The sequence below is a fragment of the Sinocyclocheilus rhinocerous genome, unplaced genomic scaffold, assembly GCF_001515625.1.
Source record: "Sinocyclocheilus rhinocerous isolate Xijiao unplaced genomic scaffold, SAMN03320098_v1.1 scaffold104, whole genome shotgun sequence".
Lineage (NCBI taxonomy): Eukaryota > Metazoa > Chordata > Actinopteri > Cypriniformes > Cyprinidae > Sinocyclocheilus > Sinocyclocheilus rhinocerous.
The window spans coordinates 33,614-59,160 of record NW_015629495.1 but is presented as its reverse complement, the minus strand read 5'-3'; the positions used below and the strand labels follow the sequence as shown (position 1 = coordinate 59,160).

The 25,547-nt window shown below is 39.7% G+C and overlaps 1 protein-coding gene across 1 annotated transcript in view; it reads left to right on the top strand.

Moving 5' to 3' along the window:
* LOC107738897 (neurexin-1a-like) overlaps positions 1-25,547 on the top strand; it is a 71,572-nt gene that overhangs the window by 19,542 nt on the left and 26,483 nt on the right. The window contains exon 6 of the mRNA XM_016550802.1: positions 20,389-20,560. Coding sequence (XP_016406288.1) covers positions 20,389-20,560 — 172 coding nt within the window. The remainder of the gene's footprint in view (positions 1-20,388; positions 20,561-25,547) is intronic.

The following is a 25,547-nucleotide window of genomic DNA, read 5'->3' as shown; positions in this document are numbered from 1 at the left end:
CAAAACCAGAGACAAAAGAAACAATATTCCAGCTGCTCAGCACATTTACATTTGTTTATTTATTTATTTAAATGCTTTTATTCAAAGAGACTTATAATGTATGTAAGTCTGCAATGTTTCCAAAAAGTGCAACAAAAGCATTAAGGAGGCAATAGCACTACACAGACCTAACAATATAAAGAGTTTCAAACCACACTGTCTTGAAGAGTACAGGCTATAACAGGGAGGGCTTTAAGAAATCGAGAAAGCATAGAAGTTTTTTTTTTTTTTCTCATCTCACACAAGAGATGAGTTTTCAGCTGCTTCTTGAATATTGTCAGGGATTCATCTGTCCAGCTAGGAATATCATTTTGCCAGCAAGGAACTGTGAATAAGCAGTGATATTTTCTGGAAAGTGATTGTATCACGGAGCACTGCTTACTCACTAACTGCAGGCTTCTGGAGGGAATGTAGACTCATGAGATTGTGAAAGCATCAAGCATCAGTGTCTTGAACTTGAACATTTAGTTGTATCAAATTGAAGGCCTTAAAAAGTCTTAAATTGTACAAGAAAGTCTTAATTATGATTTCAAGAGGTCTTAAATTTGGGTACGGAAAGACCAGAATGGCTGAATGTGATGATTAAACTTCAAAAGGCGATGATTTCATGAAATAAACATGAGCGCTGCAGGTTCAAAGTCCGGTGCTGCGCTGCTCTGTGTTCTGCTGTTACCGGGGAAACAGTTCTTTTTTCTACCAAACTCTCCACCTGCTGGCAGAGAATGAATGAGCATTTTCAATAAAACTGTTGTTTTGTTCAGAGTTCAGACCAATGCAAAAATCGACCCATGTTTTTAACCTGCAAACACGCAGAGCTTTAAATGTGAACTGGTGGATCGATAAGAAGGCAATGCATTATAAAAATCTAAACATAGGGGTGTGCGATATGTATGGTCTGCGATAATATCATAATTGTTGTTTTAACGATGTGCGATTTGATATTAAGAGTATATCGCGAAAAGCAAACAACGGTCCTCAGAGCGGGCTGTACCGAATAAGGATGGCAGAGCAAAGTGTGGATGCGCTGTTCTTGACGGACGTTCAGCTTGGACTAGAAAATGGTCAGTTTACTGTTAAGAAACCCACGTCGGGCAAGTCTGATGTATGGGAGTTTTTTTCGTGTGTCATAGACGCATATGGAAAAAAAATTACCCTTGCGCGATGTGATAAATGCCTAAAAGTTTTACCGTTCAGCAGTCACAAGTCTGGAATCTCAGGTTTAAGGCGGCACTCATGCCTCATCACAAACGGGCAACGAGACCACAGAAAATGTGTTGAATTTGTTTGCCAAGACATCCGACCGTATGATACTGTCTCCGGAAAAGGCTTCACACAGCTGGCCCAACATTTGGTCAACACAGCAGCAAAAATAGGAAAATCCGATGTCAGTGAGATACTACCACACCCAACAACGGTGTCAAGAAACGTTGAAATGTGGGCTCAGAGTCTGCGTAGACATGTTGTGGACGAAATCACTGCAACAATATCGAAGTTCAGATGCGCAGTTACAGCAGACATATGGACAGAAACATATTGTAAAACGTCCTTTTTGTCGGCAACCATCCATTACGTTAATGAGCAATCTGAGCTACATTCAAGAGTGCTTTTTACTGCCCCTTTTGACCCAAGCACCTCAAAGACGGGTGAAAACATTCGAAGGCACCTGCTGCAGAATCTCAGCGTGTTTGGCATTGATGCGACAGAAATGGGCAGAAAGACAGTTTTTGTCACAGATTGTGGAGCCAACATGATCAGTGCCTTATGAGGATACACAAGACTAAACTGCACAGCGCACATACTAAACGTGACTCTGTCCAGTGCGTTTGGTCCTGCCGTAATGGGAATGTCTCCAGAGATCGCTGGGCCTCTAACTGATGTTGGTGAAGTTGGTCACATATTTCAAACACTCAGGACAGCAGGGCAAGCTAAAAAAGTCACTGAAACAATCCATAGAGACACGGTGGAACTCTAATTTTGACATGCTGAATTCTGTTTTGGAACAGTACGAAAACATCGCACCTGTGCTGACTGAGAGCAATAATTATGACAAGGTCAAGTTACTAGTATCATTCCTAAAACCCTTCAAAGAGGAACTGACGACTTGGAAACCGACAACACAGCTCCAAGTGCCTCACTGGTTCTTCCATGGTCTGTGCGATTAATTGAACACTGTACATCAGCCACAAAAGACCCTCTGCTCTCTGAAATCGCAACCGTCTGTGTGACACGGCTGAAAGAATTACTGTCAACGGACAGCACTTCGCCACATTCGGTTCACATGCTTTATAAAATAGCAACCTTTCTGACACCAAATCTGCGAGGTTTGAAAATGTTAGATGAAAGAGGGCGACAGGAGGTGATACAGGGAGTCAAGGAGATGATCGAAGATTTAAAGTTTGATACACATGATGAGGATGTTGAGCCAACACCTGCCAAAATGCCTCCTGTTCTCCATAAATTTTCAGATTGGGAGGATGATGAAGAATCATGTAGATCAAAATCACTAGATGTTCAGATTCAGGAGTACAGGACCATGAAACTTGAACTATCAAGTCAACAAAAAGTTTTGCAATGGTGGAATTCACATCATTCCCAGTTCCCTGCCCTGAGCAAGCTTGCAAGATATGTCCTCTGCATCCCGGCCACGAGTGCACCTTCTGAGAGAACATTCAGCCTTTGTGGTTGGATTTTGGAGGAGAGACTTTCGGTACTGAAACCGTCGTCAGTCAGTGACATTCTTTTCCTGCATGGATTTAAAATAATTTGGAAAAAGGTGATTTTGCAAGTAAGTAAACGGTTTTCATTCATTTCATTATTGGCTTACAATTTTGAGATGTCATTTAATTTATTATTAGTTATTATTGTTGTATTTATATATTTTCTTTTGTAGGAGAGATGTTGAAATTGACATCGGGACATTTTTTGTTAAATTGTTAGGTTAAAAAGTGATTTAATTTTGCAATGGCTACAAGCCAATGGTTTTGTTCTTTTGCTTATAATTTTAAATGACAGATGTCTTTTTTTTTTCTCAGCGACATTTTTCTGTCAACACAGTAGGAATTGTGTTTTGAATAAAAATAACAAATAGGCTACAATTTTTGTACCTACATTTTTTTTCCTGCAGCATATTTTCAGTGTTGACAGCTAAATGTTAAAAGCATCTTGACAAGACGAATAAAAATAAATAAAAAAATTTTACAACCTACAATTTTATTTGTCATCTCTGTCTTTCTGTAGTACCCTATTTAAATGTGAGATTCTGGAAATGAGATCTAAATTTAGCGGGAACGGTTGGGTCGGGAAGAAAATTATTCTTAGCGGGCAGCGGGTGAACAAAGAGTGAATATATAGCGGGAGCGGGTGGGTGCGGAATAAAACCTCGCGGAAGCGGGACTAAAAAAACAGTCCCACGCAGACCTCTACTTGATGCCACCTACTGGTGGTTTTAATTTCACATTTAAGGTACCTTTTCATTTTTTTTTTCCATTTCAAACATCAGTTTTTAATGTTTTATGTTTGAAATATCAAAACATTATTTATGCATTTGTAATTGCAGGTTAAAGTATTTAATTTCCCTCAGAGCTGCATTAAACAGTGTGTAAATTCATCTAAATGACACTTCTAATGCCACTTCTGTGTTTCCTCTGCATTGCAAAGATACATTTTGTTGATACTGATTTAATTTGCTTGGTAACAACCCAAATGCAAGAATTTGACTCAAAAGATGGTGCACACTTTTAGAAAAAATGGCTTAAAGGTAAAAATGCCCATAAAACTTGTTGTAAATGATTAATTTCTATTACTGCTGTGAACTGACCAGCACACAGAATATCAAGAATATCAAAAAATTCTTAGCCTCGTATAATTTTTCCTGGCTTAAGGTAGCAAATGCAACTGCCCCCCTTAAGCCTCACAAGCAAAAACCAAAATCTGCACTGTGGCAAAACTCTGATACCCGTCTCCTAAGACAAAACTGCAGAAAGGCAGAACGTAAATGGTAAAAGGACAGGCTGCATATCTCTCTTCAAATGTTCAGAGACTCTCTTACATCTCATCAGACTGCAGCTAATGCCGAGTTCACACTGCACGATTTTAGCCCGATTTTGCTTCGTTTACTGTCTAAAATTAAAAACTTTCTCACTCCAAAAACTCTAGAAATGGCTGTTCATGCGTTCGTTACGTCTCGTCTAGATTACTGCAATTCTTTATATTGCGGTATATCTAAATCTCAAATTGCGCTTCTTCAGCTTGTCCAAAATGCTGCGGCCAGACTTCTTTTAAAGTGTCGTAAACATGAACACATCACTCCAATTCTTAGATCTCTACACTGGTTGCTGGTTTGTCAAAGAATAGACTTTAAAATTCTCCTCTTTGTATATAAATTTTGTATATGTGCTCTACAAATAAAATTAACTTGAACTTGAACTTGATTTGTGCAGGTCTTAAAAAAGGTCTTAAAAAGTTTTAGATTTGAGCTTAAAAATCCTGCAGAAACCCTGTAGATAAATAAAGTGCTGGGAAGTAGGGTCTCTTGGGCTTATTAAAGACCAGTTGTGCTGCTTCTCTCTGGATCATTTGTAGAGTTGCCAGCCAAGAAATGACAATCAGAATCAGAAAGAACTTTATTGCCAAGTATGCTTGCGCATACAAGGAATTTGTTTTAGTGTCACAAGCTTCCAGTACACAGAGACAACAACAAAACACAGACAATAAAAATAAGATGAGAATAAAAATACACACATATGTAAATATAAATAGACAAAAATTGAAAATATTAATAAAAAAATACAATAAAATAAAATAAATTGTATGTACAGTTGTGCTATAGATGATAGAATAGGAATAGAATAGAGTGAGATGCAGGGATGTACTAGGATGTAGGTCGTAACAAATAAATAAAAGGTCATTGCACATATCTTTATTGCACAATGGGGGGAACATTTAACTGTTCATGAGATAGATTGCCTGGGGGAAGAAACTGTTCTTGTGCCTGGCTGTCCTGGTATTTGCGGCTCTGAGGCGCCGGCCAGATGGCAAAAGTTCAAAAAGGGGATGGCTTGGATGTGAGGGATCCAGAGTGATTTTCCGAGCCCTTTTCCTCACTCTGGATCTATACAGTTCTTGAAGGGTGGGCAGGGGAGCACCAATAATCCGAACCGTTCTCTGTAGTCTTCTAGTGTCTGATTTTGTAGCTGAACCAAACCAGATAGTTATTGATGTGCACAGAACAGACTCGATGATGGCTGAGTAGTACTGTTTCAGCAGCTCCTGTGGCAGATTGAATTTCCTCAGCTGGCAAAGGAAGTACAACCTTTGTTGGGCCTTTTTTACAATGGAGTCGATGTGATTGTCCCACTTCAGGTCCTGAGAGATTGTGGTTTCCAGGAATCTTAATGACTCCACTGTTTTACAAGTGCTGTTCATGATGGTGAGTGGGGGGAGTGTAGGGGTGTTTCTCCTGAAGTTCATGATCATCTCCACTGTTTTGAGCGTGTTCAGCTCCAGGTTGTTAAGACTGCACCAAACAGCCATCTGCTCAACCTCTTGTCTGTAAGCAGACTCATCACCATCCTGTATGAGGCCGATAAGTGTGGTATCATCTGCGAACTTCAGGAGCTTGACAGAGGGGTCTTTACAGGTGCAGTCGTTGATGTACAGGGAGAAGAGCAGTGGGGAGAGGACGCAACCTTGAGGGGCACCAGTGTTGATGGAGCGAATGTTTGACACAAATTTCCCCAGTCTCACTACCTGCTGCCTAACTGTCAGAAAGCTGGTGATCCACTGACAGATAGAGCTAGGGACAGAGAGCTGGGTTAGTTTGGTCTGGAGTGTTGGGATGATGGTGTTGAAGGCCGAACTGAAGTCCACAAACAGGATCCTCACATAAGTCCCTGATTTATCCAGATGCTGCAGGATGAAGTGCAGTCCCATGTTGACTACATCATCCGCAAACCAGTTTTCTCAGTAAGCAAACTGCAGGGGGTCCAGTAAGGGTCCAGTGATGTCCTTCAGATAAGCCAGAACCAGTTTTTCAAATGACTTCATGACCACAGACGTTAGAGCCACTGGTCTGTAGCCGTTAAGTCCTGTTATCTTGGGTTTCTTTGGGACGGGGATTAGGGGCGCATAAGCGCTTTGAGCCGCTCTGTATTTGTAGCCTTTAGTATCATAATACTTTTGCGCAATGAAAGATTATTAATAGCCTTTCTTGTTCGTCTTATCTATCATATGTTGCTGCCTCATTACTCTGCTATACATTTAAAAGAAATGTATTTTAATTTATACAGTAGACAACATTTGAAGTGGATCAAAAAGTTAATCAAAGTTGTCCTAAGAGAAGAACGGGTATTGTTTTGGTTTTATGACAACTTTGATGAAAGGTTTTGATCCACTTCAAATGTTGACTACTATAGTAAATATTTATATATAAATATATTACTTGTTTTTCATTAATGTATTTTACAACAATACAAAGAGCAATGTGTAGGCCTACGAGATTTAGTCCTACACTTATTCACTTTTATTTGTTACCCACTAAATGTATTTTTTTCACTAAAGGTTTAGGATTTAATAAAATTAATGTGTACTCATGATTTTTCTAGAGTAACTTTTGCTACTGAATTATCCATTAACCTAGTTTATAATAGTATTTTTGTCATAGATTATGATTATATATTTTTTTGTTTGTTATTTTTCTTTATAATGAAGCTGTCTATATTTAGTAGATTGTGTGTAACATACAAAAGAGTGATGATCAACCTACACATTGAGGTATAGAAATCCTAAACTGATTTAAAAAACTGCACTGGTATCGAATCGATATCGGTATCGGCAGATACTCAGAATTTTTGGTATCGGATCGGTATCGGTTCTGAAAAAGTGGTATCGAGCCAGCCCTAACGGGGATGATGGTGGAGCGTTTGAAGCAGGCAGGGACTTCGCACAGCTCCAGTGATCTGTTGAAGATCTGTAAGAAGATGGGGGCCAGCTGGTTAGCACAGGTTTTCAGACATGGTGGTGTCACACCACCTGGGCCTGGTGCCTTTCTTCTTTTGTTCTTTCTGAAGACCTGGCGCACATCATCTTCACTGACCTGAAGTGCAGGAGGGGGGGAGAGGGGGATTGCTGGAGGTGTTAACGGTTGTGTAAAGAGATGGTCAGAACGGGTGTGGGGCGTTTCGAATCTACAATAAAACTCATTCAGATCTTCAGCAAGTTGTTGATTCACCTCAATGTTGGGGGATGGTGTCTTGTACTTGGTGATGGCTTTCAGACCTTTCCACACTGAAGCTGGGTCACTGGAAGTGAACTGATCTTCCAACTTTTTAGCGTAGCTCCTCTTAGCCGCTCTAATCTCCTTATTCAATGTGTTCCTGGCCTGATTGTACAAGACCCTGTCTCCATTTCTGTAGGCATCCTCTTTGGCCTGACGAAGATCTCTGAGTTTTGCTGTAAACCATGGCTTATCATTGTTGAATGTTAGATGAGTCCTGGTAGGGATGCATATATCCTCACAGAAACTGATATATGAAGTTACAGTCTCAGTGAGTTCGTCCAGATCGTTGGCAGCAGCTTCAAAAACACTCCAATCAGTGAGGTTGAAACAGGCTTGTAAATCCCACTCTGCTTCATTAAACCCATCTTTTAACAGTCCTTAATACAGGTTTAGCTGATTTCAGTTTCTCCTTGTAGGTTCACGTGCGCTTGCGGTGGAATGTAAACACTCACGAGAATGAACAAGTGAAACTCCTGCGGCGAATAGAACGGTTTACAGTTAATGAAGAGCACTTCTAGATCAGAACAGCACATCTTCTTTAACACTGTTACATCTGTACACCACCTCTCATTGATGTAAAAGCATGTCCTGCCGCCTCGCGATTTCCCCGTTGATTCTGCGTCGCGGTCCGCTCTGAACAGCTGGAAGCTCGGCAGATTTAAAGCACTGTCCGGTATGACGTCATTCAGCCAGGTTTCTGTGAAACACAGAGCAGCAGAGTTTGAAAAATCCTTATTTGTCTGGGAGTGCAGAAGGAGTTTGTCCGTTTTGTTGGGTAGAGAGCGGAGATTCGCCATATAGATGCTAGGCAACGGCGTTCGAAATCCGCGCTGTCTGAGTCAAAACGTCCAAATAATCGAAAACAGGTAGAAGATTTTGTGGTGTGTTCTGCTGAATGTTCAGCAGTTCATCCCTGGTAAAACTGATCGTGTTTGAGAAACAAAAACAGGAAAAACTAACAAAAACAGTACAAACACTGGAGAGCCAAACACTGAGGCGGCCGTCTGCGGCGCCATCTTAGCAAAGAATGACATAGTAATGACATGTTCAAAGAATGAACAAAGCAATGACAGCATGCTCAGTTAAAAAGGGCTTGATCTTACTAATGTTATGCAGTGCAAACCTCCATGCTGTCTTTGTAATGTGGTCTTTAAAGTTCAGATGGACATTTGGATTTCTGTCTGATCTGCTTGGGACTATTGTAGGTGATAGTACAATGCTACAATGCACATGCTAGTTTGCAGTCGGCTGTCGTCTGTGCAGTGTGTTCCAGTACAGCTTTTTTGTCCAGACGCAGCCGATGCGAGGTGACAACACCATCGGCTTTCGTCGCCGCTAGTTCTTCGAAGTCGGCTTGGTGTGTCCAGCCTTAAGATTTCTATGGGTGGATGCTGAAGTCACTAAAGAGCACCTAGAGATAGTGGCCCAGCTGAATTTGTAAGGGTTGTTTCCCTACAGTAGTTAAGTGGTTAAGACTAAAGAAACATTATCAGTATGATGTATAAAACTGAGTTTTATGTTAATGTTGTGAGACAAAGTTAATGTTGAATCAAGACTAGTTAGCACATAATTTATAATTGAAATGGCTTATGAAACATATAGGTAATTGTACCCAGTATGTCTGTAAAATGTTACCTGAGAGAGAAAGAGAGAGAGAGAGAGAGAGAGAGAGAGAGCAGAGCCCCAAGAAGAGGGCCCCAGAGAAGAGATACCGCTATAGCCAAGAAAAGAAACAGAACATTTGTTAATTTTCTTTTATCCCTTCCTTGATCTTGTAATTAAAACCAAATGTGAGACATTTAAACTGACAAATCAGCAAATTACACCACCTACTTTACTAAAGGTGTGACAATTAGCAGACCCCCGATGTACACACATCTTGGCCTACAAGCCTTTGATTGATATCAGCAACTTCGTGCCTTCAGGAATGCAGGTTTCAGACAGGAAAGCAAAAGTCTTTGATCTTTTTCGACCCTGCAACCTGTAGGGTGATAAATGATGACAACGTTGAGTTTTATAGAAAATGTGACAGTAAATACATGAAACTCGAAGACTTATTGTTGTACAGAAAAGAGACAGTTGAATATTCCCAGCTCTTGCAAATAAGTAGACCTGTACCCACACCTCTTCCAGCCTGACAGAGAGAAAGAGAAGCTGTCAAAGAGAGAGCAGCAGGGGTTGCTGTGTCCTCTGGTCAAATTCAGTCCCAGGATGCTAAGAGCTTAGTGAGTAGCAAAGGCCTAAATAAAGTCTGCTTTGTTTACTGCTGACTAGCACTAGCACTTAAAGAGGTGCAAACTGGATGCAGGTTAATTAGATTGCAGTGTCAGATGTTGCCGTTTTGCAGAGAAACAACAGGAATGTCTTGAATGTGGTCCAAAAGAGAGTAGAAAAGAAAGCAGGAAGATGAAAATGAAAAGAAGATACTTACCAGCAGCATCTTGTTAAATGTTTGCTGAGTAGAGTTGGGAATCAAAACCAGTTCTTAACTTAATCAAAGGACAATGAATGCATATGTCAATGTTTGTTTTGTGCAGTGGTTCTGAACGATTTTGCTACAGGACCCAGATTTTACACTGGATAAGTTGTGACTTCACATAAAGTCAGTATCATAAAAAAGGGTCCCACTTTATATTAAGTGGCCCTAATACCTGTGTACATAGTACATAGTAACTAGACGTGTACGTAGTATGTAACCACAGTGTAAGTACACATTGGTACATAGTATCTACAGCTGTAATGTTTGTGTAACTACACATATGTAGCAACCCACTGAATGGTATGTGTAAGTACAAATGTGTAACAGGACATTGGTAACAACACTTTTTGGTAATGAAAGTAGAAATATGTAACAGGACTAACAGCACTTTTTGGTAAAGAAAGTGTTACACTCCATATTAGATTTACCATGTAATTACTCTGATGTTACACAGCAGCGGCCAGTAAGTTAGGCTTTGCATATAAATTGTGGTTGGTGTCCAGAATGTTACACTTTATATTAAGTGGACAGTTCCTGAGGAGTTACCATGTAAGTACACTGGTATTACAGTGGTGCACCAACTTGAGATCCAACTCCTCCTACTTTACATATCCCTGCACCTACCCATCTCCACCCCCTGGATCAAATGGTTCCAATTACTTTTATACATATTGTTGTTACAAAATGTAGTTATATAATTCCTGTTACACGAGTACTTAGTGAAGTGGGAAAAAAAATGTTACCAATGTCCTGTTACACATTTGTACTTACACAAACCATTCTGAGGGTTGTTACATGTGTGTAGTTACAGAAATATTACAGCTTTAGATACTATGTACCAATGTGTACTTACACTGTGGTTACATACTACGTACACGTCTAGTTACTATGTACGTACACAGGAATTAGGGCCACAATATAAAGTGGGACCAAACAAAAATATTAGTAATATTAAAGCATACATATATAGCTACAACAGCAAAATTTACTCGCGAAGGGAATTTCTTTCAAAGTGTTGCTTTAGGGCCTTTCACACCGCTTTAGTTCCAGAACTAAATGTACAGTACTAAAGTACTGGGACGATTTTGCGGGAACTATTTCCCAGTACCATTTAAAGGGTTGCATTCGCACCGACAGTGTGTACTAGGAAGTGACGTAAGCCGGTCAACAGCGACGTCATTTGTGCGCGGCGTTCAACAACAGAAACAAAGAACAACAGTTTTCGTACGCGTTTGGCCAATCAATGTCTACTTGCGTCGCGATTAGTACCAGTTGTGCTGGTTAGACCCTGCTCTGGAGTAGGAGCTAATTTGGTTCTCGAAAAAGGCAGTCCGGTACTAAAATTGCACCCAGTTCCGGCGGTGCGAAAACGTCAAAAAGTGGGTAGTTCCACAATTAGTTCTGGTACTATGAAAAGGTTCCCGCGGTGCGAAAGGCCCTTTTGTGAGTGTTTTTCTTACAAAGGTCCCTTCCAGCTGTCTGATAGGCAAGAGAGTTGTGTCATCTTCCTGAGCCTTGCTGTTGCAGAGCCCACTCTTAACTAGACAGACTGTCTCAGTCTCAGGACGCTGTGCTCTAGGCAAGCACTCGATTTAAATGTGAAAGCCCAACAGCAGAGCGGATCAGGAGGTTTATGCTGATGAGCTCCCACCGGCTCAGGTCCTGCATTCTTCTCACTCTCCCCATCCTGCAGTTTCAAGTGTGTTCTTCACGTGAGCGGACCTCTATCCCTCCACAAGAGACCACAGTTTGGCCATGTTCAGTGGTTCAGACGAAGGGAATGATGCCATGATTTTGGCGGCCTGCTAAGGGTAATATTGGTGCAGCCGCATCTGGACAGGTGTGGGGAAAGCATGACATGTGTCAACTATTTGGAGCTCCTTGTAGTTTGTCTGGCACACAGAAGTACAGAACCAATATTTCCTTGTTTGTACAGGAAGCACAGTCATATATAAACCATCAGGCCTCAATACAATTAGCGAGTTGGCTCTTATTGTCATTGTCTATGTAAGCGGGATACATCATCTCCTAAAGTGGCTCTATTTCGATAACCTGTGTTTGGTGCAGTGTTTGCTACCATACTCCACTAAACACTGTGATTGCTTAGTGCTAATAAGGTTCACCACTTAGCATGTCTTATTGAAATGCCGACAAGTTGTCACATTTTTTTTTCTTGAGTGACACCGTATATCGCTGTCAGTGGATTAGAATTGAGAATATAGAAAATGCCAGAGATGTCATTGCTTTCAACTAGGTTATGTAGTACAGATTGTACTTGAGTGTGTGTGTGTGTGTGTAGCTACGCTTCAGCTGCCACCATTTTCAATCAGGTCATAGTGTAAACTTCAGTGTGGCTATATTCATTCATATCTGGTGTGCTTATGCAATTCTGAATGGTGCAGGCAATTGTCACTGCCACAATAGCATGTTTAGGTAACCGTATTGAGGTGGCTTATGCTTATTAACAACTCGGCTCTGCTAGGCTGGGTCAATTCTGCGCTGATAACACACCATGATTTTATACTGTCCCCATAGCATAAGCTTTTGACACAATGTCAAGTGGACCAATATTAAAAGGGAACGAATCCGGTTACTCATGTAACCTCGATTCCTTGAGATGAGAGAACGAAACATTGCACACGTTGGCCATGTTACTCTGCTTGAACAAGGGTGAGCTTTGCTCTTTTTGATTCAGTTGAAGGATTCTAAGGAGATGCCATTTGTGTTTTATATATACAGTAGACTATGAGCCATGCCAAAGTTGTATGCTCAAATGCCATTGGCTAGTGCATTTCACTAACAGGCTTTAGTCAATCTCAGAGAAAGTTTTTTCCCCATAGCATCAGCTACTGACATCATGTCAAATGTCTCCTCTCAGGGAATCAATTCATTTATGAATCTGTAATTTATAACATTTTAAATTGAAGAATGAATTTATACAAAATGCTGCAGAGTTTGATAGGGATTCTTTTCCATGCATTATAGTGTATAGGGACTGTAGCTTTCAAGCTTCCGAAGGGATGCAAAAGCACCATATCAGCTGTTAACAGCTTCACCTTTATTATGTTAAAAAGATATTCTTCAGATAAATTGTAATTGAATAAGAACCATAATTGTTCAATTCTTTAGTGTTCCCATCTCTATTGTTGAGAATGACAGGGTGTTTGTCCCAGTGGAGGGACAGGTAGTGTTTGCATACCCATGTGGCTCTTCCAGAGGTGAGTGAGATGTCAGGTGTGATGTTATTCTGGAGCAGATCAGTCAGCTGTGAGGATATCGTCCTTTAGGGCATTTGTGAGGCAGTGTGTTTCAGTGGAAGGAGTGGAATAAGGATGGGAAGAAGAACAGTGCTGAAAGAGAAAAACAGACCTGAGCAAACAGAGTGGGCATTTCAGATGAAGACCAATAGAAGATTTTTGATTGTTCAGTAAATGGGATAGCGATAGAAATCATAATCGTGTCCATCTCAGGTCAGTGGTTTGCAGGTGTTATGCGGTGAGGAAATGCTGCAAAGATTGACCCACAAGCTATATGACCCTTCAATCCAGAATGGTGTATACTTATATTGCAGTACTGAATAAAGCTAAGCACCATTTTCCTGAGCAAACAAAATACCCACAGTTAACTTATTCAAATATAATTTGTACAAAAAAAAAAAAAAATGAAAAAGTGCTTTTGTTCAATAGGTTGCTAGAGGTTCAGTGTATTCATGAAGTCAGTGTTTATACCTTTAATTGAATGATAGTGAATACCACTCATCCCCGAGGAGCACCGAAGAGGTTGTTTTTCAGTCTAGATTATGACAGAGTGAATGCATTTTGCTTTCTGTACTGTAATTGCACATATCTATTTCTATTTTTTTATGTTGTGTTTGCAGTAGCTCTGATTCTATTAAATTTGCAGTTTGAGGTTTTACTGCATCTTGATGCTCAGAGTTTTGTGCTCATCTGTGATTGATAATTCATCCGAAGGCTCTTTCATGGGTTCTTTGCTCTGTGTTGTGTTTCATGCCTGTCAGCCATCATTGATTTCCAGAGCATGTTGTGCGTGTGTTTATTTTTGCCGTGGCTCCACTGGGAAGTCTGTCGCACGCAATTCCCAGCACACCAATTAAAACACCTGCCCATTGACATGAACTTACACAGATCACATTACATAGCCAGATGAAACCTGCTGCTGCGCATGACACAGACACGCACATAGACCCAAACTCCCATCACAGCGCCGCGACTCTGGCACGCGATTCTGCCCGCTGCAACTCCCTGCTGACAGTCAGTTTACTCTGGCCTCAAAGGACACAGTGATTATGTCATCATACATGCAGTTATTATCAAGCATGTGTGTGTGTGTGTGTGTGATGCAGTTTCGAGGGGTGAGTGTGCTTTTAACTGTGTTAGAGCATCGCCTCCCTCTCATCACTGTCACTGTTGTTTCCATAGTAACAGTGCAGGTCTATTCTCAAAATTGCTTTTAGATGTTGTATCAGTGGTTTACACCTGTATGGATTACACTCTCTATCCTAAAGAATAAACCTGTATCATAAGAGCTCATTAGATACTATTCTAACAGTCTCACTGGATCAAATTGTGTACTGTACACTCACATGCATGTTTGTTAGGCACGATGCAAAGCAAACTACAAACAAACAAACTAGTTTGTTTGTGTAATCACGCAATGATGTCACATGCAATTCTATTATTAAATAACCCAATAATGATGTGAAAAGTGATTGTTTTACATGTCTAAAGCCAGTGAATTAACTCATCTAAATCAACTCACCTTGAGAAACCATAAACACTTTCATTTCGCCTCTTCATTCAAGCTCTCGGTTCACGCATGCGCATACAGCGGCTCATTGGTCTTCGGTCCGAGACCAACTGTTTCTGAATCAATTTCTGTCTGCTGAATCAATTCATTCATCATAGGATCAGATACGCCACTATTTAGCTCATTTCCAGTCAGAGTGACTGTCAGGCATCCGAAAGTGAGTTTTGATTGAGTAACTTGTAGATCAAGTGTTTCAGACACTTCAGTCCGGTTTGATGAACTTCTTCAACTAGGTCACCAAAAAGAACCGGTTCAAAAGAACGATTTGTTCGCTAACCGGTCATCACTCCAGACCGTTTGTCTGAGACTCTGGATTACAGGCAATAATGTTGTAAAATAATGTTTTAATGTTTCTTGCACAGACCGATAGTTTCACTTCACCTGACCTCACTGTATCGTCAGAAGCCATGGATGTTAATATTATATCCCTTGATATTCTTTTTTTGTTCTTAAAATCAGGGGTAGCCACTGACTTGCACTTTATGAATCACCAACAACCCCAGTTTCAGCTAAAAACCTTTTCTGTTCTACTGAAAAAAAAAAAAAAAAACCTTACATCTTGGATAGGCTGAAAGTAAGCAAATTGAGAGCAAATTTTAATTTGAGGTGAATTAACCCTTTAAATAATAATTTGTATTATTATCAATGTTACAAACAGTTTTGTGGAAACCATGACATATTTTTCTTTGATGGATATAAAGGTTGGCATTTAGTTGAATTACAAAACTTTCGTAACATTAAAAATGTCTTCACTGTAACTTTTGATCAATTTAATACATTCATACTGAAAAAAAAAAACATGAATTTCATATTAGTATTATTTTATTTTAAAGCTTACCCTAAAATGTTGAATGGTAATGTATCAGTTTCCACAGAAATATTGGACAACACAACTGTTTTCAACGTTGATAATAATCAGAAATGTTTCTTGAGCAGCAAAATCAGTATATTAGAATGATTTCTGAAGATCATGTGACACTGAAGACTGGAGTAATGATGCTGAAAATTCAGCTGCGCATCACAGAAATACATTGCATTTTACTATATATTCACATAGAAAACAGTTGCTTTTAATTGAAATAATATTTAACAATATTACTTTTTTAATGTATTCTGATCAAATAAATGCAGCCTTGGTGAGCATAAAATACTTCTTTCAAAAACATTTGAAAAAGTCTTAATTATTCGAAACTTTTGACTGGTAGTGTACAAACAAACATACAATATGGGGCATGCATACAATGGACTATGTATGACCAAATTTGTTGGCCGTTTAAAACTTTCATGTGCATTAGTTTCAGAAGAGAGATCTTCTGCAAATATCCAGTCTCATCCACTGACCAGTTCTTTTCGCTGCTGCCATGTTTAATTAAGATGTGTAATCACAGGTGAATGAACATAGCAGCATGGGACTGCAAAAGTGGCTAGCTGCAGGGTCTGAGCCTCTGCCCCTTTGCCCTCTAGCAGGCAGAGTACTGGATATGAGCGGATGTAATCCTGTAATCAAATCACTCCACTGCTCCAGATCCACTCCGGCGTTTGTTTGGTAGGGTTTTGCTTCTTTTCTGCTGATTATTGAACTTATTGTCTGTGTCACAGAATGGACAAGCGTGTCAGTGCTGCACAATGAATCGTATATTTGCTTTCCACAGTTAAATACTCATCTGTGACATTGGTGTGCTCACAAGAAAAAATATACTCCAAAAATATATTGGCGTTTATTCTCATTGTGGCCTGTGTCTAAGAACGGCAGACCGCAAGCTCTTTAAGCCTTGTTAACAGTTGTCTTAGTCATGCGAGGGTGATTTTTGCGGCGTGGCTAATGATGAACTGCAAGCACATGAAATATAAACCTATTTATCTATGTGATCTTTTGGAAGAAAGATATTTTACATGTCCAATATTTTCCTGTTTAACAGATTTAAGATCTACACCCTTTCAAATGTGTTTGAAATTCCAAGCTCAGTTAGATTGACTGGGGTGTTTACATGAAGGCTTTTCAGTTTGATTGAGGTATTGATCTGATTATCAAGAGATTATGAGGCTGCATGTAAACATATCCAGTAAAGTAATGACTGTGAAGTTGCAGGCAGCAGTGTCTCTCGCTGTCAGGCTGGTGTGGGATGTAGTTGGAAGTATAGTCGCTAAGCAACACAAAAGGTGGGAGTGGGATACAAGCTGGACCCGGAGCAGAAACTGATGCAACTTCTAGTGATCCACCCCTGTGGGAGCAAAGAAAACAAACTAAATGTTAGTGGAGTGATTTTATCTTGTGTAGCACAGAGCAGAACATTGCCAGTATGGTTATTCCAATGCAAAAAAAGGCTTTTCTAATGTTTATTGATTCTGAAATTCTAGATATTTTAGATTTTGATATCCTATTAATATGCCCGGAGTTAGCAAGCTTAATGACTTGCTTACTTACTTACTTAGTTCTCTCTGCGCGGTCTGGTGTCTGCACCACTTCGTTCTGTCTAACGCTGTCCTGGGGGCCGTCTGGAGAGTAAGCCCTTTTCTTTTCAGCTCTTTCTCAACTGTTCTTTGCCATGTTTCTTTCGGTCGCCCGCGGTTTCTTTTTCCTTTTGGTGTCCATTTGTTCTGGGTAGTGAGTCGGCTGGCATGCGGCAGACATGTCCAAGCCACCTCCATCGGCGTGACTGGACTGACTCTCGCACTGACTTTACTCAAGTCCTGTCCCTGATGTCGTCGTTGGAGATGTTGCTCGGCCAGAAGACTCTGAGAATCCGTCTTAGGCACTTGTTCTGAAATACCTCCAGCTTTCACTCGATGGTTACTGTCATCTTCCAGCATTCTGAGCCGTAGAGAAGAACACTCAGGACATTGCTCTTGTAGATCCTGATCTTGGTGTGAAAGCTCAGGTTGTTGGATCTCCAGACTGATTTGAGCATGGCGAATGCCTGGTTTGCCTTACTGATTCTGACATTCACTTCAACATCGCAGTCACCATCTGCTGTCATGTTGCTGCCCAGGTAGACAAACTCCTGCACATCCTCCAAAGGTGCTCCATCTATGTTGACAGGAGTATTGACTGTGGCATTCTTCATCATGACTTTAGTCTTCTTGCTGTTGACGTTTAGCCCGATGGTACTGGCTATTTCACCAAATTTTTCTGTCTTCTGTCTAGCAGACCAAGGTCGTCGGCATAGACCACTTCCTCCAGAAGTGAGGTCAGGGTCCACTGGATGCCTTGGCGCTTTCCTTGGGTGATGCTACGCATCAGCCAGTCAGTGGCTAGGGAGAATAGGATTGGAGACAGGATGCAGCCTTGCCTCACTCTGGTTTCCACCGGAAAAGGTTCTGTCAGCTCACTATTGTAGATGACACGACACGCAAAGCTCTTGTATAGTGACTGGATGACATTGACCAGTTTCTTCGGAATGCCATATTGTTGTAGAATCTTCCAGAGTGATACACGATGCAGACTGTAAAAGGCCTTCTCAAAGTCGATGAATACGAGGTATTCCATTCATAGGCTGTTCCATTCATGGGACTGATCTAGGATCTGGCGTAGAACGAAGATGTGGTCAATGTATGACCGTCCTTTCCTGAAACCAGCCTCTTCTTGCCGAAGGATGTCATCCACCGCTGCTATGATGTGCTGCAGTATGATATGGCTGAAGATCTTGCTGGTGAGAGAGAGTAAGGTGATGCCTCGCCAATTGTTGCAGTCCCCAAGATCCCCCTTCATGGGCAGATTGATGATGATGCCACTTTTCCAGGTCTCTGGGGCTGTCTCTTTCTCCCAAATGTCCTGTAGGATTCGCTGAAGGATCTGTGGCGTCTCCTGTACTCAGTGCTTGAAGTGGAAAAAAAGAAGTGCTGGTAACTCAGCCCCTCCCCTTTTTTATTATTGTTTTTTATATTAAATAAATAAGTACTTTTTAATTTTCATAATTCACAATGTATGTATCATCATAATCTAAAATACCTTCAGCCAGCATACATTATAAAACAATCTTGCTTTTAAGCCAAATACACACTTAAAAGAATAATTTACTGACATCTGGACGTGAGTCATATTCTTTCCGCAATCTGATGAAATTGTCTGTGTTTTCTCTGCATTAGCGCTGTTTTGAACTTACTGTTTGAATCCGCTTACTGGATCCATGGACTTTCCAGATTTTAACCGGTTTAAAACGATGTGATCGCAAAAACCTGCTTCTTTTCATTTTTAAGGTATCGTTTTCGTTATAATGTACTGATTCAAATTAGTAATCAATAATTATTATTATTCTACCACTCATGCGCGCCTCCCCTGACGTTTTCGCGCCCCGCACATCGAAACCCCCTGATGAGTTAGACCGACTCTGCTTGCATTCATTCACGTGATTTGTCGAGATGAGAGGTGACGCCTCCTGGTAGTGTGATTTATATAGTGTCATTTCTAATCACCCAGACACTGACGCTTTGACTCGGAGTACCGGCAACATATCAGAAGTGCCGGTATGCACGAAAAAGTGTCGGCACGCTAAAGACTAAAATATCGAAGTGCCGGTACTGCGTACCGGTGCGTACCGGCCCACTTCAAGCACTGCCTGTACTTCTGCCTTGAGCATTTCAGGGCACACACCATCCAGTCCTGGAGCCTTGCCATTCTTCAGCTTGTTAATAGCTTCCCTGACATCTTCTACTGTAATGTCGCCAATGTTGATGTCCAAGTCCTCTTCTGCCTCTGGTATGTCAGCAAACGCTGGTGGATCTGGCCTGTTCAGGATGGTCTTGAGGTTCCCCCCACCTCTCCAGCTTGGTGTGTTCTTCTGTGATGAGATCTCCATCTGCTGCCTTCACTGGGAATGCTAAAGCTTAATGAGCATGATGCATAATAATGTGACACATGCTTCCAATAATAAGCCTTCTGTTGACATCAGCTTCTGTTAGATCTACAGTATATAGGTAGTGTCACAGCCTCTTAGCCTGTTGAAAGCTGACGAAGTGTCACATCCATTACATCCACGACTATAGTGTTGTAGGATGATTTTTTTTAGGAGGGGGTTCTCCACCCATCATTTAGAAATAACATTATCACAACAGTTTCAAAATAATATAATTCCTCTAATGTTCACATAACCAATAGAAAAATGCACTTTAAATATATAAAAATGGTTGTCTTAAACATTCAAATCTCTCGTTCTCATAACATTTCAAAATAATAGAATGGAATGTTCCTCTAATGTTCACATAACCAAGAAGAAATTTCTGAAAAATAAAATAGCTGGACATTTTTAACTTTTAAAAAACTTTCAGAAATAACATTTTCATAGCTCAATGGAAATGTTAGTAAAGCATATTTTTGTTAGCTGCATGCTAAGGCTGGCATAGGGCTTACACACAACTTTTTTTTTTTTTTTTACGTCCAGCTGGTGAAACCGGCTCCAGACATCAAGCTCAAGAGAAGCTGTAGCGAGGAATAGTCTAAAATGCATCCTTCATGTTGGGCAAGTGCAGCTACAGGACAGATTTGGTAGAGGTTGTTACTGATTCAGTCACTTGCTTTTCCAGCAAGCATTTTGCTTTTGTAAGTTAGATAGTGTTTGTCAATAACTGTGACTTAGATGAAGACCAGGCCACATTTTATGAGTAATCAATGCAAGTAACCGTACAAGTTGTTAATATGATATGGTTATAATGATTTCATTTTCTATATTGAATGCTAATTTCAACCATCCAGACTTCATCATTAGTTATGTACAAGAGGGCATAGATTCAACCTCAAGTTTCTACCTGTTTCTCTTTGTTTTTCCTCCAGGTAAATGGCTACATTGCGGCTATATTTAATGTGGGCACAGAGGACATCAACATCGAGGAGAAAGCAAAGTTTGTAAATGATGGAAAGTACCATATAGTGAAGTTCACAAGGAGTGGCGGCAACGCCACACTGCAGGTGGACGATCTACCTGTTATTGAGCGCTACCCCACAGGTGAGACCATCACTTCACACCCCAACAACACCTGCCTTAGCTGCCTGGAACATTACTAGATGATTGTTTAGTTGACATGAATTTGTTTCTGAATACTGCACGTTTGTGTCTGTATTGAATTTTTCTACTATGAACATAAAAATCTGAATTTTGCTTAGCACACCTGTTAGTTAACTGGGTGAAGCACTTGTAGTTTTCCCATGTAATTAACTTGTTGTTCATAATTTAATGGAAAGATGGGCTAAAGACTCGGGTATACTTAATTGGAAATGTTCCCCTCTGTCTCACACACAGTTGAGCGTGCAAGCATTTTGAAATATATTCCTTTGTCCGTGAATGTAGATAGATGTGTTCTAGTGGACCGTCTTTTCAAGCACTCAAATCACTTGTACATGCTCTGTTCTCCTCACTCAAGAACACAAAAATTAGCTGCGCACAAGGACATCAGCAGACAGTCTGTTAGCTGGAGTGGAACACAGACGAGGGAAGTGTACTTTCAGTTTCAGTCTTTTAACTAGTCAGGCAACACCCACATTATGAGAAGTTTTTGTGTATTTGTTTGTTTTTAATGGTATTGTGTCAGCAGGATTTTTGTGTCACATCACGGGTGTAATGAGACTGTTTCTATAGCAAGACATTTTCAATCAAGTTTTCTCTCTCAGTTTCAACAAGTCCATCAAGGTTCACCTTACAAAACTAAATAGGTTGAAACAGTGACAGTGTAACAGTGAAAGATCTATACATATAAGTGTCTGCTGATTGTTGCTGGCAAGAAGAAAATAATGATGAAAGTCTGGCCTTCCAGGCATGAAGAGATAATGAAAATCCTTTGCGATACTTGCCATCCATCTGTAGAGGAAGTGCTGCCCAAGATCTGTCAAGGCTTTAATTGTTTTGATCCTGTTCTGCTCTGTGTGGACACAATGCACTAGTAAACGGCCCTGTCCTTGGCAGTTTATCAGTTGTTCAGTGTTCACTTAAAAATAAAGAAGCAGAATGGGTTGGAATTTTTCCAGTTTTCTGGAACTGTTGATCTAGCTAGACATGTGGTACAAACTAGAAAGCCTCTCCAAATACTTCTATTTTGAATTTAATCACTTTCAAACTTATAATTGGTGCTAGAGTTTATTTGCAGTAAGTGCAAAAAGTGTTAAAAGTAAATAAACACAAATACTATTTATAATGCTATTTATAGATGCTATTTATAAATAAAATAACTGTATTTTCTGTGCATTAACTGCAAACAGAAGTTAGGTGCTATTTGCACTAAGAGTAAATAGACAAATGGGATTGTAAAAAGGCAGATTCAAACTTGGGTTGGCGAGTCGCTGGTTGACGATTCTTACTCCCTGCAGCTGGTACCAGATGGATTTCTTAGTTTGTGTAAATAGCCTCTGCCAACAAGATGGGCTATTTCCATTCACTCTCTGAAAATATTGTACAAAAGTCACAAGGGCAGTACCCTTTCAAAGGGTATTAATATGTGCCATTTGGGTACAAATATGTTCACTTTAGTTGCTAATATGTACAATTAAGGTACTAATATGCACCCTTTAGGAGTAAAAATGTTACAGAGCAAAATTACCTTTTGAAAGGGCCCCCGCCCCAGTGACAACTTTTGTCCCTTTCCGTTCTGAGAATGTTCAGTCTAAATAGACACTCTGTTACTTTGTCATTACTCTTAAGCTTAGGTTGTTTCATTTACAAAAAAAAATGTTTTTTAGTCTTAGGCATCAACTGGTTGATTCATTTTTCATGAAATAACTTAAGTATGTTGTTGGTATTGTTTCTAACATGTTCCTAACATTTCTAAGTAAGCCTCTTGGATACCAACATAGCCACGTTTAAAAAGCCTTGGATAAGAAAATGAGACAAAATGTCATAGCTAATGCTATGTGAACACCCCCCACAAGACAGTTATCTGAAGCCCATATAGAATCATGGCAATTTATTATCTGATAATGCTAACATCACCATCTGAGGCATTGTGTCAGGCACTGTGTCAAGGCTGCACTCTCTGTATTACTTCTCAGTCGTAGCACAAACTAAGGAGTATGGCAAACTATGTTGCAAAATCTTGTTTCCTACTCAGGGAACCAAGCTTACATACATAAGCGAGATGTTCCTTTTAATCTGCATACACCATATTATAAAGCATTGGTGTAGCTAGGGGTTCTGGGCCCCTTACACAGATTTTGATGTGGGGCCCCCTCAAAATCATATTCATTGGGTCTCTGGGGCTCTGGGCCCTATGCACTTTGTTCCCCTTTCCCTCCATTGCGATGCCCCTGCTATCCTTTGCCTCTCAAAGGGCAGAGGAGAAAACTGCAACACGACAACTTGAGAGTGAAATAAAGTGGAAATAATCTTGTGTAGATATCCTAGCCTTGGTTGCAATAAGACCTAAACCAGGGTGAGAGCAAAATCCATACAGGAAGAATTTACAGATCAATTCTCCAATCCTTTTGAGAGTTGTCAGAGCCAATAACAAAACCTTTTTTAAGAGTCCTCCTATGAGGCTGACTCTAACGGCTCAAACAGGAAACCTGTTGAACCTTCTAAAACTATAGACCCAAATAAGGAACACAAACAGAATGGAAAGGCCTAAGCTAGGGTTGTCCAAACCTGTTGTTTATTCAAGAAAGAGGTGTGCTTCAGGGCTCAGCATTGCGTCCACTTTTTTTCCATTTTTGTTAACAATCTTCCTTTAATACTATTACATCTTCTTGATTTTAGGTATAGGATTAGAAGGAGTAACATTGTGATTGCAATCAATATTTGTTGTAATGGTGGTGGCAAAAAGATGAACGCAACACAAAACTGCCAGAGAAGGGTTTGTTTTACAAATTAAAGGGAAAAGAGAAAAAAAACATGGAATAACAATAATAATAACAGACAAATATCAAAATAACAGTAGAGAAAAAAAACTATATACACATTTATAATATTTATTCTATATATATTATAATATAATATTTTTCATAAATCAAAATAAAGTAATAAACCCACAGGGAAAAAAGTCACAAGTGGTGGCAAACAAAAGAAAAGAATAAAAGAAAACCAGTAACATCATACATGTTAACAATGACAGACCACTTTCTGAACCAATAGCAGTCCCAAGGGGTGAAGCCTAAGAAAGTGACAGAGCGAGGAAGAGGAAAAAGAGAAAACACGCAGGTTAACTATCAGGACGTAACAAATACTTTCACACTCTTTTGTTCTTCTTTATGCAGACAATACTGTCATTTATACTTCTAGGCCTTATTTGTCTCAAATTCTAAATATACTTCAGTCTGACTTTAATGTTCTGCAAAATTGGCTCTATTCTAATAAATGATTACTTAATAAAGCTAAATCTCATACCATGGTCTTTGGTACAAAGCATATGTTTAAAATCAAAATCTGTTAATCTAACAATATTGTGCAATGATGACATGTATTTCCATAGAGTGGATCAAATGAAATACCTTGGTTTTTGGCTGGATCCCAAACTTACTTTTAAGCTTCACATTGATTATATACTAAAATGAATTAAAAAATGTATTAAATTAAATTAAAATTGTTACCAGTGTATTATATCATTCTAAAAATAGTTTTACATAAAATGGTTGAAAAAATTCAAAATATGCAGAGCTGGGGGGCCTACTGGAACATGTTTGGGAACTACTGCCATAAGGGATTCAACATGAGGAGCATAACATGCACAATGAGGGCACCTCTTGTTGCAAACGCAGCATCATGGATGTGTGAGTGAGGGTGTGACTCCTGTGCTCCTGTCGTTGCTCGGCAGTATGGCGAGTGGATCGTGCCTTTTCTAAGGCTTAGCAGGAGGAGAAGGAGCAGTCTATCCTTCCGTCGCCGTCGGTCCATGTCAAATTTTGAATGGGATTTATAGGGCGGGCGGACGACAGACCCGCGGCGACGTCACTGTTGGAACCAATCATAGGCGGCGCCATGACGACGGCATACGTGATAAATTAATTTTTAAAAATGTACGTGTGATAAGTACGTCTGAACTAGGTGCGTCGCATTACAAGACGCCTGATACATACGTCATCTCCATGTACGTCGCCTTAAACGAAATTTAAAGTTTGCATTACAGTAGATGTATTTGTTATAGGCTATTACTTTTATTTAGTTATTTCCTAAAAAAGTGGCAATAGTGCATAACAATTTCTGCATAATAAAGTATATTTCATGTTTGATAACTTCTGTTTAGCTGTTAAGTTGGTGTTGGAGTGAAGTACAGCACATTAATGTTCAGTTTATTAGTCAAGGCCCTTCTGTTTGCTTGGATGCTACAAAAAGTACGGAAACCCTAAGAGGCTATGCATGAGTTCTGCATGAATTATTTTTATTTCTTGTTTCCTTGTGATCTCGACATAAAAGAGTGTCATTTTAACAGAAATAAAGTTTTTATGTTAAAAACTTATTTATATTAGATATGAATTAGATATTCGATCTTCAACATTAAATGACGTGGAGAACAAAGTCGTTCTGAGCAAAGATGCTAGTTTCATGAATTTATAATGTTTGGGACGCTAATCAGCCATTTTAACTGAAAGATGAAGGCTGTGCTATTAATGTTGTAAACTAGATGGAGCCACAGGATAAGGAATATTTTAAGCCTACTATTTTTCGATAGGTTTCCATCCTTATGAACTGAAACAAAAGCATTGATCTACTTCATTTGCATAACTATGGTGCACTGACAGTATAGTTTTATATAATTAGACTGCATAGAAATCTTTGAAATGTATATTCATCATTACAGTTTTAACTTTTATAGACCTCAATAAGACATAAAACATCTAGACATGAGTAAATACAACCCCAAATCAGAAAAACATTTTGTAAAATTCATTAAAATCAAGATCTTATAATAAAATCTTAATTCAATTTAATCTTTATTTGATTGACAAAAGTGCAAAGAAAAGATTTTCAATGTTTTCACTGACCAAATAAACTGTAATCTGTAAATACAAGT